The sequence below is a fragment of the Bombus vosnesenskii genome, unplaced genomic scaffold, assembly GCF_011952255.1.
Source record: "Bombus vosnesenskii isolate JDL3184/JDL3185 unplaced genomic scaffold, Bvos_JDL3184-5_v1.1 scf7180000013379, whole genome shotgun sequence".
Taxonomy (NCBI): Eukaryota; Metazoa; Arthropoda; class Insecta; order Hymenoptera; family Apidae; genus Bombus; species Bombus vosnesenskii.
The window spans coordinates 826,717-843,288 of record NW_022883009.1 but is presented as its reverse complement, the minus strand read 5'-3'; the positions used below and the strand labels follow the sequence as shown (position 1 = coordinate 843,288).

Sequence of the window (16,572 nt, the reverse complement as noted above, 5' to 3'; positions counted from 1 at the left end):
ACAATAGCAGTTTCATCACGACACGGTCGTGTATTTGTGTCAGAGGTAACTCAACCCTGGAAACGTTGCTGACATTTGCCACATTACAGAAAATGATAAGCTTCTCTTGGATGTCGCTCGATTACAGCCGGAAATGATTAAAATACTAAACACGAGTCTGAGTAAAATTCATCTTAAATATAAATTCTTCGCTCGTTCGCTGTAACAATTACAAGAGCGACATGAAAAACAAATTATGCGAGAGATCTGTGACCGATAATCATCGACGAATCTCCGTAGAAGATGGTACGATAATTATTATCATTGATTCGTCCCCTATGGGCATTCTCGCAACTATATTAATGCCAAGCAGAAGACAATGTCAATGGGGATTAATTTGCGAGACAAACGAAATTCAATGGAACCTAATGGCACTTAAACCGCTCGTACGAAACGTCGAATACTCATTCTACCCTTCGCGGCTGTCCATATCGATTCGATGACACTGTATAAATTCTTAATGCGATCGAGAGTCAAATATTTAAGATTCAATCGCTCGATGAGTTAACGAAATGCATAGAGATTTGCTAAAGCTTGTAAATCATTGTCGGCCGGCAAATTTAAACTCGCAGCGGTCGCAGTGGCAAGGTCATTTGCATTAACATCCGCGAATCGTTCAATCGCTACCAACCGCTATGAATATTTATGATAGTCAGGAAAACCTACTTTAGCGTTAATTGCAAATACGGATCCCGTGTATCAATTATCGCGCAACGTTCGTGTCTAATGTAACTTCGATCGAGCCTTTCGTCTCCACCGATTCTTACTTTGCTCTCTAGGACAGTAACAGGTTTCATTCACCGAGAGAATTAAAACTTCTACATTGATAGCAAGGAAATTGCAACGGCGTCGCATCGAAGCTTTTAAAAAGTGCGCGTGCATTAAAAGCGAACGGTGAAACAAAACTTTCAGACGATGCAGCGAAAGTTTAGTTTCTACTGGGAAAAGTTTGTCGCCTAACGTATTTCCCGGAATACCAAGTTACCAACCTATATCGACAACTCAAATCCCATTGTACCCGTATAGGTACCCGCAATGTTTCAAATTTTAAAAGCATTCTGCACTGTAATCGCATAAAATCACATTAGAATTGTAAAGATTTTTGCGCAGTATTTTACGACGCATTCTATCCATTACGGCGATACGTCAACCACCACGTATACATGCATAATTTTGCATCTATCATCAGCGAAACATTTCGAATTAAAACGTGGACCTTTATAGGATCATGCGATAAATTTGTCAGACAAATGGGTCTGCCCGTTCTCTCTTCCTCTTTTGCAGGGAAATGGGAACGAATAGACTGGCGCGAGTACTGGTATTCGTTGCGCTCAATATCGGTTCGACGTCAAAAAGCACCTGCCGCTTCGGTGCAAATTTCCCCGATTCCATTCGATTCCCGAAACTCGTAAACAGACCGCGAATTCTTCCCACGAATTTTTATCCGAGTCTCATTAATTTCTATTAATTCCACGTTTCGCGTAAAATCGACAAATTTGCCAAGCTTTTTTGCGAAAAATTTGTGAAATCGCGAAATAAGCAGTAAAAAGGCGTATCGTCTGCGCGAAAAAATATCCAACGGTTTACATCGTTGGTAGACGATAGAAGGAACGTCTTGTACATAATCAACGCATGTAACGAACAAATATAATGAGCTGGACGCAAATTCGATACAGTTCCATCAGCGGTAATTTTCTTCTGTCATTGATCGTCGTAAAATTTAATCCGATCACGTCGATTCGCCATCGAAACGAGGCGGGGCGAGGCAAAGCGAGCGAGGCGAGGCGATTCTCGTCTCTTGTTAATCGTTACGCGCGCAATTTGCTGCGCGACAAGTTCATTACCACTGGTTCGCTCTCTCGAACTTAATCAGCGTATTCTCGATGTGCATAGTCCTCCGTGCATCTCTACAAATGCAAACTTGTTTCTCTCCGCGCTTTAATTAAAATGCGCCTTCAAATTGAAATTAATTTAAGGTTCGCCATTAATCGTTTTGTCATAATTATATAACGCGGACGGCGCAAAGAATTCATTCCACGGATGTACTTACGTTGACAATGAATTGGCATCGCCAGCGTGGTACACGCGGCCCATTTTAATTTGTCACGATGTTCTATTTGTATAACGACGTAATATTACGAGCACCGTTGTTTACGATTCACGATTTAAACGCGGATATAAAAGTTTTATATCGCATTAACAAAACCGTGTTCCAGGCTTTGGTACGTTTCGCAAAATCTTGATGCGGATTCAGACACGACTCGAAGAGAAACCGAAGATCCAACGAGACTCGAGTTGCGTGTAACTTCTGTTCTGCTGTTGTTTCGTTAAACAAAATTTACTTTCCTTAGCTACCACCACTTGCCAGTATAATGCGAATCGTTGATAAAAGTTTCATCTTAAGCACTTTGATAAAATCTCTCGCGAAATCGCATAAAAGAACGAAACATTCTCAAACAAGCATCATTACGAAATCAGATTTCCGTGAAATCAGTATTCCGTGTTGTTATTTTACGATTACATTTTATGATGGTTAATTTCGTTCCTCTATATCGCAACATCGAACGTGGAATTTTTTTTTCCTTTTCAAACTGTATACCGAATACGAAGTACGAATTCGCGAAGCGATCGATAAAACAAATTATGAGGTTCGCGTGCACCAATGCAACGAAAGGGATGTTCTACTGCCGAAGGATTCGATTTCGCGCGTTTGAAAATTGAAAGTTAAACCCCTAGAAGCGAGAACGTCCGACCGTTCGAGCTAACTTTCGAGAGAACAATTTTGCAAGCATCTCGCATTCTTCAGTTAATCAGAACGAGAGATGGTCTTTTTGGAGTCTAAGATGATAGGATGTCATGCTGTGCGCGACAACGATAGGGTGAGATAGAAAGAGATACCGGGATTCGAGTGAAAATCGAGCATGGACTGGCATTCTTTGATCGTCGCATCGAGATGCGGCCTGTGCCACGAGATTATGCAAATTTTATGATCAATAATCAGTGCTCTGAAGGGGGTCACATTGCGCCTATAACACGAACCGGTATGCATTACCATAATCTTAAACGCGGCTCTCTATTACGCCGCTTATTGCGAATAATCGCGTTAACTGCCGCGTTGCCGCCGCTGCCTCCTCTCTGTTATCGCTTCCCGACATTTTGCAGCTGCACGGTGTTACCGTTAATCTTCCGAGCAACTAATAACTTCCAGTAAATAAGCTTCCTCTGTCCGCCAACCAAGAAAATGCAATTTCATCGATTATCGCATCCGACTAGAATTTCGATTATACGTACACGTACTGTGACCTTTCGAACTGCTAACTGGTCATTTGAAAAAATTCCCTTAAAACGATACTTCTGTTTCTTTGATAACGAACTTAACGATGCAAGATTGTGTATAATCGAGCGTTACGCGGTCGAGGAACTGCGCATTTTGTTAAAGATAGATACGTAATCCTTAATAATTTTTAAATGAAAGTGAAAACTTTCATAATCTATAAGTTCCATTGGCATACGGTCATTTGAGAGCGTCTTAACGAAAGAGAATATGATTACGATATTTAATAAACAGAAAAAAATTAGCACGCATGTACATAATTCTAAACACGATAACGCATAGCTTATCGAAAACCATGAACTCTGGCTCCCGTATCCGCGTTAAATTTAACGTTGATTAGGAATACTATCGCTGGAAACAGAAACGGAACAGAACGAAAGTTGCCTGCGTTTATAAAAGCGAGAATGAAAATAGCGAGCAACTGAAGTGTTTAAAAGATGATCGGAGAGGAGCTTACTCTTATGTTTAGAGCTGCTCTTCCACAACCCTCTGAAGAATGACATTCTTGCTGCCCAATGCAGCACGAAATCCAACAAAACTGAAATGTTTTCGTCGATCGTAATCTTCGGTGGGACGGTCGATGCACGATGGATGTTCCGCAATGTCAAGCTTCTTCACTCGCGAAACGCGCTGCCGCGATCCTCGATTTCAATGACATGTGACGCGTGACTATACCACGAGAAACCGTCCACGTTATGCTCGATGAATCGGAAAGATTATAGAATCGTTGCAGACCGTCTAACCAGCTGCCATTTCGAGACGAAAGACCAGAAAAAAGTTAAAAACTCGTCGGAGAAGAGCGGCCTGTGAACTTTCCGAACGAATAAACGAAGCCGAAGATTCCGAAGGAGAGCTACGTGGAAACGTGCTATCGAGAAGACTGTGCGCCGCGATGTGAGCGCGTCCACACAGAGTTTATTCCGCTTCCCTGTCGTGTACATGCGCATCCCCATCCCCGTTTTCATCCCCTTCCCCGTTGCTGGATTCCGGTTCCGCTTCCGAACCGGATCCCCGCCGAAAGGATAAAGATTATTTTCACGCATTCGCGGTTCACGCCATGCTATCCCTCTTTTCAATATTTTCCCTATAATATTCGTCCTAGCTCTATTCTTGTCCTATTTTTTCTACCTGTCCTTTTTCCCTTCGCAAAACGGCGCAAAAGGATCCCATCTGATCCTGGCTTAATGCGTAGCTTTGCAATCAAACCCAGAGATTAATCAAACCAGTTTTTTGCTCCGCTCTCTTCGGAATTATGAGATTTTATTTGTACATGCCAATTTATGCGAACCACGCATGGATAAGAGGTAAGCGCACTGAGGTCGAAGCTCTAATTTCATGGAAGGTGGTCTTCGTGAACTTACTAAAATCGAACTTGGCCCTTCTATCTCCCATGACGATGATCCTCGGAAGTTCTAACGCGATTTAACTCGCCTGCCGCTGTCCCACATTCTTCTGCTTCTTTATAAAAATTTTAGAAAATTGAACGTGAGATTAAGAAGACGTTAAAAAATATCGAATGACGTTGTTTTAAAACGTCGTGAAAGGAACTAGTGCGCGATAGAAAAAATAGGCAGACAGAAGGTAAATGTTTAGACGTATTTAGACACCGAGAATGGACGAGAAGAATAAGCAAAGCGACTATTGCAAGCTGCTATTGTATCTTCGTGAATATTGGAGTTCGATCCAATTCCAAGAGAACGGTTAGTACTTGAAATCGCATGAGAGAATACAATTTACTATACACTAATCGAGACTGTTTGTGTCCCAATGTACAATTGCGAAACTTTCATAGCGGAACTCATTTTAATGAAATAAAAGTTTGAACAATTAGAAACACCGTCTGGCGGAATTGCGTATAATGTAAAAGTTTCAAACGACATTTCAATCAGAATTTTCAAGGGACTGAAGATCGAACGAGATACTTTCGAAAGAGAAAATGCGGTTGAAACTGTCCAGAGTATTGGCGAAGAAATTTACCGCGCCATCGAGAGAAAACAATAGCGAGGGAACGGTAAGAGAGCTGTGTCAAAAGCATCGAATATCGATGAGGTAGCGATTCGTTCTTCGAGAAGGAAAAAGCTCGAAAGAAAGGGGAGAAGCCGCCGAGGCCACCGCTTTGCGTCACGCGGCTCAGCGCAGCGCGGCGGCGGTTCGCGTCGCGAAATGATTGGCAAGAGAAACTGTCGGCATAATGTTCTTCGAGCAGAAGCCGCTACAACTTTTTGCTCCGTCCTCGAAAATTTATCGAGATCTGCCTCTGCACGTTTGCCTCCATTTGTTTCTGCATGATCGACAATGTCGGATACTCAAACAGCAAGTACAGTTCCTTGCTATCAAATTAAGGCCATTCTAAAATTCCACTCTTTTAGCAAAATTATGAAACATGAGTGAATTCTAGTAACAAAGTTTATTAACTACCGTTTGATGCTTCTGTATTTAATAATAGTCAAATATTTTTTTAGTAATAATTTGAAGTATTTATCCGACGTAGTATGCGCGTATACGTCATACTCTGGTTGGAAAAATAAAATTTCTGGATCCGATCGTAATTCGATCGACCAAAGACCGAACATATCTATATCTGTACGAAGAAAGTTCGCAGAGTATCATAGAACTGAGATTCCCGTTCGTTCCTCGGAGGAAACATCTGTGACGCGAATAAAAACAAGCTAACAAACGAACAACACGTTCGCTGCTGCACAAATACAAGAAATGTCAAATGTAATTTATTCTCTCCGCTTCTCGAAGACTTTCGTTCTTCGCGTTTGATGATATTTCGCAAAAACATTGGCCGGGTTTCTCCGCAAAACAATGGAAATATCAAAGAATCAAACGAATCGCGATATCGCCTTTTCATTTTTCGGATAATATTCTAGACACGCTGGCAGAGTATCGCGAGGCGTGAACGAAACGCGATCGATAGGTGAATATACTACAGCAAAAATATGAAAACGTAAAACCATTTTGCTTTACTTCGCACGAGTACCCTTCGTTTAGCTTCTTTTCCTTCCGGAACAATTTGAATTATGTAACGCGTTCCTATTCGCGTCTTCTATCTAACGCTCAGCATATAAATACATATGCATGCACATACCTACTTATTACTAATACGTCCTGTGAAATTCCATCAAGAGTGGTTAAACATTGTTACGTAGCATGCACGGAACGTTTGATATCCAGTTTCGAACTTCCAGTGTAGAATTGCCCTGGTAAACGGTAATAACACGATGAGTTTAATTCTATCGAAAAGATAGAACAGTTCGTCTGTCTATCCCATTTCATCCGTACCATTTCAACTGATCTAATTTCAATTTAAACGAAACTCTCGTTTTATTATATAAATTTCGCACATATACTTTGCATCTCGTAACTATAAAACAAGCTTAAAACGTCCAATTCTTACACAGGTACGAGAATACGATGCAGAGGATAGGAAATTACGTTCTTCAGGTTCTTTGTAAGATCGATGTTTCGATGTCATCGTGACTTGCCGACTGATGTCTGGTAACGGTACAAACAAGTCTCGATCGTTTCTTTGCTCGAAACTTAGCAACATTCTGTTAGCAAGATTGCGAGAACGATGTCAAAGTATAAACGCGTAACTTTGCGAAAAGTAATTTTTAAACGCGAACGTCCACGGGTTTTTCGCTAGGGTGGATAATTCGGAGCGGTCGCTGATTTAATTTTCCGCCGGAAGAGGTTGTCGCATACGTAAAGTCCGATCTACAGGTGACGCGACAGCCATCGGAGCAGTCTGAAATATGAATTGTATGGAATTTCTCTATCGTATAGTCACACATATCTCGATCGATGCACGCGTGAATTATTTCAACTATAGCAGCTGTGTATTTTTGATTTAGCAAAGATACAACGTATTGTCACGTAACGCCGTGTAACAGAGGGATTTTCCACGGAGACAGGATGCGGGAATATTGAAATTTGTCTGACGGTGAGACGGATGGAACGTCGACCCTTTAAACCTAGGACACACGAATCACAGACCACGATGTCTTCCGAGATAGAACATAATCCCAGCTAAAACTAGTTTATAGTCTGGCAAAGAGCGTTGATACGTTGGTATTCTGACATTGAATATTTATGTAGTAAAGTTACTCCTTTATCGAAGCTCCTCGATACCTCTTCGGCCGTAATAAACAGCTCTCGATATTTGGAAATTTCGCTCACTCTGGAAACTATAAATTTTACGAATGAAATTTTCTCCCTTCGAAAATCTATCTCCGGAAATTATTTTTAGACTTTGGACGATACGTGGAAGTTGTTTTATTTCAAGAATTTTCTTCGATTTTTCTTCGATAAAAAAGATATTAAACTCATAACTCGATATTACGTTCGAGATACTAAAATTCGGTAAAAACTTTTAGTGTCCTCGAAAAATATCATCGATTGGATTCGCGGCGGAAATCACGTTGCCTCCGTTAGCCTGATTTCGTTTTTGTCGCTAATCGGAAAAGGGCTGCAGAGAAATAGAGAGAGAAATGCTTTCCTCCGGCAAATGAAATTACGAGTACTCCTGCGAGCGGCGCAGCCGCCGTTTCCTATTCTACAGGTGATACGATATACGCGCAATCTCGTTATCATGTTGATCGGAAATTTCTAGAGAGGCATACATTGGCACGTTCTTTGAAATGAAAATCCGATCGTGGCAAAGCCTGTCGATCGACTATAAGATGCCTTTAGCCAACAGTGAAGTTTGCCGATATTCGAAACTTGTACGAGCTGACTGAAAAAGAGCGTCGAATAAAAGGGAGGAACAAGCTCCTGTTCGATCTCAATATTTCGAATCATAATCATAATATTGCCAAACAATATATGTAATTTATAAATGTTTTAGACTCATTCCTTGCGAGATTTCAACGATCGCCTAATACCCAGACTTGAGAAACGAATTATAACATCTAATACGTGCAGAGCAGGCGTCCTAATACCTATGAACGAGGGTTTATACGTATACATGGAACGCCAGTGTCAAAATTGTCTCTACAAAAGCATCTAAACGTGATGGAATTGAAGAAAAATGACGTCTCGCGTGACCAAGACCCCTGCTATTTTTTTTTTTCTTATTTTCCACTGGTGTTCTCATTTTCTCTCTCCCTCTCGTATACTCGGGTTCCCCTGTAGTTCATTCTTTTATGACGGTGTTGGTTCTTCCCTGTCGATCCAATCATTTTTCTTCTTTTTCACCAACGGTCCGAGCTTCTCCGCCATTCTGCCATTCTCCGTTCCTCTTCATCTTCATCGCGTTCTTCTTCGCCGACGATCCGGTTCGGTTGTCCGTTCGTTTTGGTCCCTTTTAGTTGTTTCGGCTAGCGGCACGAACCTCTCCTCTCCGAGAAGAGCCGACCAAAGGTCCTGCAGCTACAAAAAACGTCTCTTTGTCGTCCTTCTTCTTTGAAGCTGCAACTTGTTCACCTATCGTACCCGCTTCTTTATCGAAACATAGCGCGATAATAACTTCTTTGTCGAAGATCGAACACAGAAAGCACCGAAGCGATGATAAGTCAACCGATCGAATGAAGTATAGCCGGTGACTGGCTGTGGTTGCAGTAAAATCGACCGTCCTTGCACCCGGTTGGTCCTCGAACGTAGTTCGATACACCCAGGCGTAATATTCCGTTGAAAATCGAGACCGTAGCAGGTATCGTGTCTCGTAATTGTCCGAACAATGTCGTTTCGCCTTTTTGTGCGGTAGTCGGGAGACGCGTTACGAAATCAGCGAGTCCTGGATGGGGAGTTTCGATGATTTCATAACCGATCGAAACGAACGGGACGAGGAAGGAGATGGAAAAGATCGATCAGGGAAATAAGAAAAAGTAGCCAACCGTTAGGTGGCTGCAGGTGGATATATCGCGTAGCTGGACCGAGGAATCGGCTGATGCAACTTTGATGCAGTCTCTCGTATTGGAAAGGCACGCGAAAGAATTCAGGGCTGAAAGTGTGTAAGTATAACGTGAGTCGTCGTGTCTTGTCTAGAAGGCTGATTACAGTGCATCGAGAGAAGAGAAAGAGAACCGGCGGGGAGGTAAAAAGAGAGAAAAAGGGTGAGAGGGACATGATGAACAGAGAGAGGGAAGAATGGCGAGCAAGGTGGGTACGTGCAGAGGGAGTAATTGGGCTAAATGCGAATACGGACTCGGCTGATGCAAGAATCGAGTTTCTGCCAGGCATTTCCTTCTCGGAAATACGTCTCGGAAGTTGAGAAATTAACATTCGAGGTCACACGCGCCGTCCTTATGTTACAATCGCGAGACATTTTTTTTCGATCGATCGCGACGACAGACGGTGCATTGACTCCTGTCGTCTCGCCTTCCTCGCCGCTAATTACCTCGCGAGTATGTAAGTACATGGAATGTGCGATCGTGAATCGTAAAGACGCCGATTTTGTTTCACGATATACCTCGATACCTCCTGCGGACATTCTGGTGCTCCGAACTAAAGTACGTTGGTGAGAAGCTTCTTTCGTCAGAACGATGTTCGATATTTCCAACTAACGGCGGACTTGGTTTTTTCGAGATCGTTTCAACGATTCTCTACCTTCCCTCTTCGAGCATTATCGAAAATCGTTTAATCTGTTTTTTTTAGCTAGTGCTAGTCGACTCAAACTTGATTGCTTCAAGATCGCGAAATTTCATCGACGTTCTACCTTTACATATCGAACATTGTCGAAAATCGCTCGGTATCGTTTTATTTTTTTTTTCTTCTCAAAAATACCAGTAGCCAAGTATAAAATCCCCATTTAGTCTGCAAGATGGAAAATAGAAATGAAAATTTCCGAAGCTCATAGAGGATAGAGGAGTCCGTTGAAAGCGTTTCAAAATAATCGGCGATCAAATGTACGCGATAATTCATCGTCTGTAGGTACCGGTTAAAAAATTCGCTTGCCCTTGCTCGACGCAGACCATGTTCGTCATTCTTCTTCGTTAAAGCGTGAACAGGCGGCCGAGCAACGGAGAAAAAGTGGAAACGCACTCGGACGAGGACAGCCGCATTTCCCTTTGCTTCGCGAGTTGAATCTTTCCTAGGACGCGGATCTTGAAAAGCCACGAAAAAGTCGTAAATCTCGTGGAAAGCAACGAATGCTTTACCCAGGAAAATGGAGGTAGAGGTGAGAGAAAGGCAAAAGCCGCGCATGAAGATCGAGTAATTTCTCGAGGGATAGAGAACATCAGGGCGACGCGGTCAATAGCGTTGTTTCCTCGTCTCACGAGTACAGAACGTAGTCGAGCCAACTGTTCTCTTATCCATGCTTGGTGTCCGCAAACTTACGAACATGGCGACTGACATTTTGGATTACAATAGATATAAGAAGATCGTCATACACGTATAGCGCAGCTTGGCTAGTAGCATACAGCGCGTTCTTTCGCTTTTTACGATTCCGCTTTGCTCCTCGGAGAAATTTACATAATTGACATTCCTCTCGGTTGCCACCGGCTCTCCAGATTCGATATCCGCGAACGCGCACCATCCCTCGCATTTATTTTCCAAGTGAATTTCAATTTACATCACGTAGGTACGATGGCATCGCGCGTAAGTAGATTTTGCCTTTGATAAATCGATTTTAATCTTGCCTTAATATTTGCCATAGTTTTTTCAAGCTGGCAAAAAGTGCAGACTTGCCGTGAAGAATGTAGATATATCGCAAGATATAATGTGTGTAGTATGTAATGTGTATCTGAAGAAAGAAATAAGCATATAAGCTCGGAAGAAGGTCGTTGACGGTTAGCGCCCTTAAAATTTCTAACACGAAATCGTGGTGGGAACAATCGTTCGTTTCCTGGTCGAAGGTAGGTCGAGCTCTTGCGACTTTTCTTTCCTTTCCGACGTCTCACGGAGAAGAAGTCATCGATCACCATCGCAGGCCAGTTTTCCCCTCATTTCACGATGAAAGTACCGAGCAATTTTCAATGGAAACGCACATTCGCCGGGGAGAAATAATCCAGAGATTCGTAGGATGCGCGCGAGGATAATTCTGTGGCGGCTGGCGAGATCGAGAACCATAGCGAAGATGTGATTTGTAACCTCGTCAGGAATCTTCTTTTGCAGTGCGGAAGAAATATCGCACATCGCTTGTCAGCGTAAAGCTCTATTTATCCGCTGGAAAACGACGGACTGGAAACAAAGCTGTGACATATGAGAATTATTTTATTATTTTTATGCGGTTCTATTTCTTCCGGCGATATGAATTTTTACGATAAAAGTAGAAATTACCAGTGGAATTTAAAAATTGTAGAAAAACTTGAACCGCGCTAGCTACCTGTAGTTTGCAATGTGAGAAATTACAGTTTCGTAAATTGTAGATTTAACATTGATGAGAATGCAGAGTCGAGGTTGAAAAGCACACGAGGCGGCACTGAGAGACGCTATACGCGTAAGTTACGCATTAAAATATCGTTATAAATGTATTTCTGCATTTGGAATTTCACTGTGGTCGCTGAACGAAGTCAAGCGGGAATGTAGAACGTATATTTGAGTGTTGGAAACGTGGAAAGAACAGAGAGAACCGAAACATCTCGAAATTAAACACGATGGATGCCAGGACGAAGGACATAATGGTGTCGCTTCGTTGCAGAACTCCGCCGACCTAGAAATTGCAAACACATCCTGTAAAATTAGACGCCCGAACGTTCACAAGGTTTTGACTCTAAGAAAGATCGAATGAAATTCGATGGGGAAACCCTTATCTTCGATCTTTGTTCGTGAACCTCGAAACGAGTTTCGATAAGAAGATTAAACTGAAATATATGTGTATGTATATGTATAGGTATATAACCTTTCTTTATCAGAAGATATTGCAAACATTAGAAAATATAGACGTATACTAATACATACATCGATGTACAGACGACAAACGTACATAAAGTAATCGTAAACTTTTTCTCGTGAATTAATTTTTAATCACGGAGAGAATAAAAAGACGATAAAAATGGTAAGTAGAAAGTATTAAAACATGCTCGAAAAGGAAAATTAAGGCCGTACCCGATTTGCCTTTTGATTCTTGTATTCGATTCATAGTACGTACATGGAATCTTTTCTCTCTCTTTTTTCTATTTTCTCCCTTTAGCAAGAGGTATGAGCTTGGCATCGCTATGCACGTTCAATTTCTTTCTCTTCAAAAGACGAAGCTCATGGCGTTCATACATCTTCAACTCGACATCGCGAACGTGTCAGCGGTAAATTAAATTCGTTTTCCCAACGCGAGAAACGGTATGCGATGTTCTGTGTCGTCGATCGTAGCGGTGAAACTCGCCGGAACGCAGTCTCCTCTCGTTGCACGACGACATGTCCGATCTTTCGTTACCGCCAACAATTCAGTACGAATTTTTTCGTCATGACGCGTCGAAACGAACATCGTTGATTTACCCTTAGTCGTCTGTTTGTTTCTTTACATGGATATTAGTATAGATAAAAAACGCCGTGTCCAATCTCTTCGAGATTATCTATAATTGCAAAAGAGTTTGCGTTCTGCACATCGATATATGTAACGTTTTAATAATCTAGAAGATAACTAGAGAAATAAAACCTAAGTAGAGGTTTGTTTCAACCGTTAAATATTATAACGAGTATTATACTTTGTATATTTAACGTATTTCTGCGCGTTCAATTTTTCAATCAATACATAAAGATTCGCGGTCTACTCGTTACTTTGTTGCAATATTCTGTAATCCAATGGATCTGGAGATCACAACATCGACTAATCTTTTATCGCGTTTACGAGTGAAAATTAGGCGATACCAGGGGCGCGCAACAGCTTTCGACCTTTTTAACGACGACGTTTAAGCTGGCAGGGAAACTGGTTTTGAAACGTGACTCTTTATATTCTGAACTTGACACCGCGATCGGAAAACCGTCGCGCCGGTGGCACGACACTTGTTACTGCGCATCCGATCCGGTCGATGCTCGAAACTGAACAAAGATCAATCTGATCGCGACCGATTGACGCATACGAGTCATCGAAAGAATTGCATAACACTCTGACACCGATACAAAGTACATGATCGTGACGCTATAAATTCTCGAAATAAGTTATTATCGGATGAGAAGAGTGACCAAGCATAAATATAGAAATGGTACTAATGTGCGCAGATCGCTCTTTGCTTCTAACGATATAAGAAAACGCACTTTGATGGAACAACGTTTACATCGGATAGACGTAAATTGAAGATTAATATACAACCGGAGTATTAATATGGTTCTTATTTAACGAAATCCTCTCGTAAAAAACTCACGAATCGTAATCCTCCGCGTTTACCTAACGACTAAAGGTCTAGCGTTTAAGCCGAAGAAAAATACTCGAATAAATTTCAGCGTCGAAAATGCTTGTCCCTGAAGGATATGGAAAGAAAGCTGCATAATTTGGTAGAGGAAAAAGCCTCTCGGGTAAGATATATAGTATAAATTTAAGAGTATCCGAAGCGTAGGTTTACCGGTCGCTTTATCTCAAGGAGCCACGCCTCCGGATTGAAGGATAAAGGGTTAACGATACTTGGAACTTCGTTTGTTTGTTCGCTTTTTCGTCGTACGCCGAAGAAATCGGCAGTAACAATCGCGAAAACCATCGGTTTCGACAGTCTGTTAATTTCCTTAATTTCCATTCATTTGTCACTTAAACGTCACGCGATTCTAATTCGTAGTGTAATCCAAGTGTTCCAACGATTCAATCGTAATGTTCGTAAAACGCTATAGTTCGGTTTTGTGTTCGGAACTAATGTGATTCGCAAAGCACGAAGCCAAGTGGAGTGAAGAATAGTCAAATAACGGCTGTTAACGAAGCCGCGCGCAAGCGTTGGGAAAGAGACGAAATTTTCAACAGGGGAGAATTTAAATAAATTGCGAGGACGGTACAGTTGTAAATTTTTGTCTAGCGGACCATGCATCGTCAGCTAAAAAGGAGAAAGTCACTCGTAACGTGTAAAGCTCGTGGAAGAGAAAACAAACGGAAAGGGGATGAAACGTTCGATTACGAACGTTAATGGCGAGACGCATTTGGTTGATACGTCTCCTTCTTCGTTGATCGTGCTCGAGAGGAAAGTGAAAATGTTGCGTCACGCGAATCGAGAATTGCATGCTGAGAAAATTGCACACGCACCGGGAAGCTCTTGGCGCCAAATAATCGACGTAGAAAATGATACTTAATGATTATAAGTGAAAGGAAATCAGACGCGGGACCGGACAAAGATATAATTAAGAAACATAGATCGCGTGGAAAGGAAAAACGCAGTACCAAGAGGTAAGCGTTTCGACACGTTTACTTAATCCAAGTGCGACATATTGCATGCGAAACAGTGTAATTTAACGCTACATACGCTATTCATCTGTTCGCGAATGTCTCGTTCGATGAATAATTTTTCACGAGCGTTGCGCATTTTCGCTACGATTCCAATTGCGTGTACATTAGATAAAATATTCAAACGCGATAAAAAGATGAAAAAGGTAAGTGACGTTATTCCATTTTTCGCGAGTCATTGCTCACAATTAGAAAAACTAGGACAACAGGAAAAACGCGTATGTACTCGATGTTCGATGGTCGAGACGCTTTCGATAAGACTTTCGCGGAAGAACGAAGAAAATCGTATCATCCTGGTATCCTTTCGCAAAATACTTAGGACGATAGGTGATCGAGCCGATTCGTTCTCGAGGAAACAGGACGTCGCGACTAGTTTGAAACTACGTTAAGCAGGAGAGACGAATCAAACGGGAGCTCGACTGCAACCTCTTCTCTCGGAGACTTCCCTCGGCGTTGGAATTCCATTACGCGAAACTCGGCCTGAAACGACGCGCTATCTTACGAAAATGTAATTACTCGTGGAACGAGTTCGAACTTGAGGACAAAGCTGCAAAATCTTTCTCCACTTCGCAGACAGTCCGCGAGTTTTTCAACTTGAATAACTTTGATTGCTTCGACCTCCCAATCGACGCGGCGATCTTCGCCCGCGCCAACAAAATATTAATGATCACAAAGTTTGACAACAGCGGTTGACAAAGTTACAAAGTTTTCACGACGAAAGGACGATTTTTCAAGGATTCTATCTAATTTGTGTTGAATAGGCCGGACAAATTGGAGAAATAAACAACTCACTTTTGTGCCTGGAGAATCTCCTAAGCTTCTTGAAGAACGGCATGCTTGTCGTGATTCCGTGGTCTCGTGGTCGTTTCGATCGATTGCCGTTAGCCGTGCGCGATGGTCGGGTAGCTCGTTACGATCGCCGATCACGAAGCTCGATCGAAGGCCTCGAAGAAAAACCGCCCTCGTGCGTGAACGAACGAGCTCGAAATGCCGTCTCCTGGTTTACATCGGGATACGACGAGCCGTCTGTGAATTCTGTCTGCCTCTTACTCGACTTTGCCGCTTCACTCTTCTCGTCGGACTCGTACGCGTTTCCACTTATCCCCACTATCGACTTTTACAAGGGGAACCGAGCACGAGCCTCACAGTCCCGCGTGCTTGCCGTTCAACGTTCGATACTCGACACTCCTCACCCGATCACAGTGACAAACCGTGTTTCGACCGGCTTCGGCATCGGTTCGATCTTTCCACGCTTCATCTCTCGAATTTTACACCTCCTATTCCGAACTGACAGCTAACGACAGCTCATCGCTTACTTTTAAACTAGCCCAGCCGAAATCCGAACCAAACTCTGTATTTGATACCATTGTTACGGCGTATCGCTTTTTCAATTTGGCTTTGAACTAGTATTTTCAGAATCGCTTGTAATTTTCGTTTCATAAAATACATTTATATACTGGATCGTCACGAAATTTCTCGAAACCACAGTTGGACGTCGCGTACAAAGTTCTGTCTCGAGGAAATGAACGCACATGGGAGGCTCGAGGTTCTTAGCAACCCTTTAAGTACGAATGCATTTTCGTACATCGTCCATTAGAAGGAAAAAAACAACAAAACTGAGTATAATATCATTGTCGATACAATACATGTCTTTAGAAATGAAGAAAAGAAATTTTCGTTCCATCATCTAACTGTGTACCTTGAATTGCAATTCTGTAAACAGAATTTTATAATCCAGTGCGATTTTCGTTGTAACTTTCGACAGCTGCCAGGAGAAAATCGCTACAGCTGTTTTCGAAGTTGCGATGAAGAGAAATGCAAGAAATGAAGGTAAAGCGTCAAAGACCCGTATAGACGTTGCAAGTGACTCAAAATGGTCTGGGATTGTCTGAACGAT

The 16,572-nt window shown here is 42.1% G+C and overlaps 1 protein-coding gene across 3 annotated transcripts in view; it reads right to left on the bottom strand.

Annotated features, from left to right (window-relative positions):
• LOC117237506 (low density lipoprotein receptor adapter protein 1-like) overlaps positions 1-15,746 on the bottom strand; it is a 33,832-nt gene extending 18,086 nt beyond the window's left edge. Inside the window, exons 1-2 of one of the 3 annotated variants that reach the window (XM_033501531.1) lie at positions 12,412-12,716; positions 12,368-12,381 (exon numbers count right to left, since the gene is read on the bottom strand). In XM_033501531.1, the coding sequence (XP_033357422.1) occupies positions 12,368-12,381; positions 12,412-12,473 (76 nt within the window). In that variant the 5' untranslated portion in view covers positions 12,474-12,716. Of the gene's footprint in view, positions 1-3,830; positions 4,289-12,367; positions 12,382-12,411; positions 12,717-15,467 lie in introns of those variants that run through there. The other 2 variants (XM_033501534.1, XM_033501532.1) reach the window with 2 other exon arrangements.
• Positions 15,747-16,572: the final 826 nt, after the last annotated feature.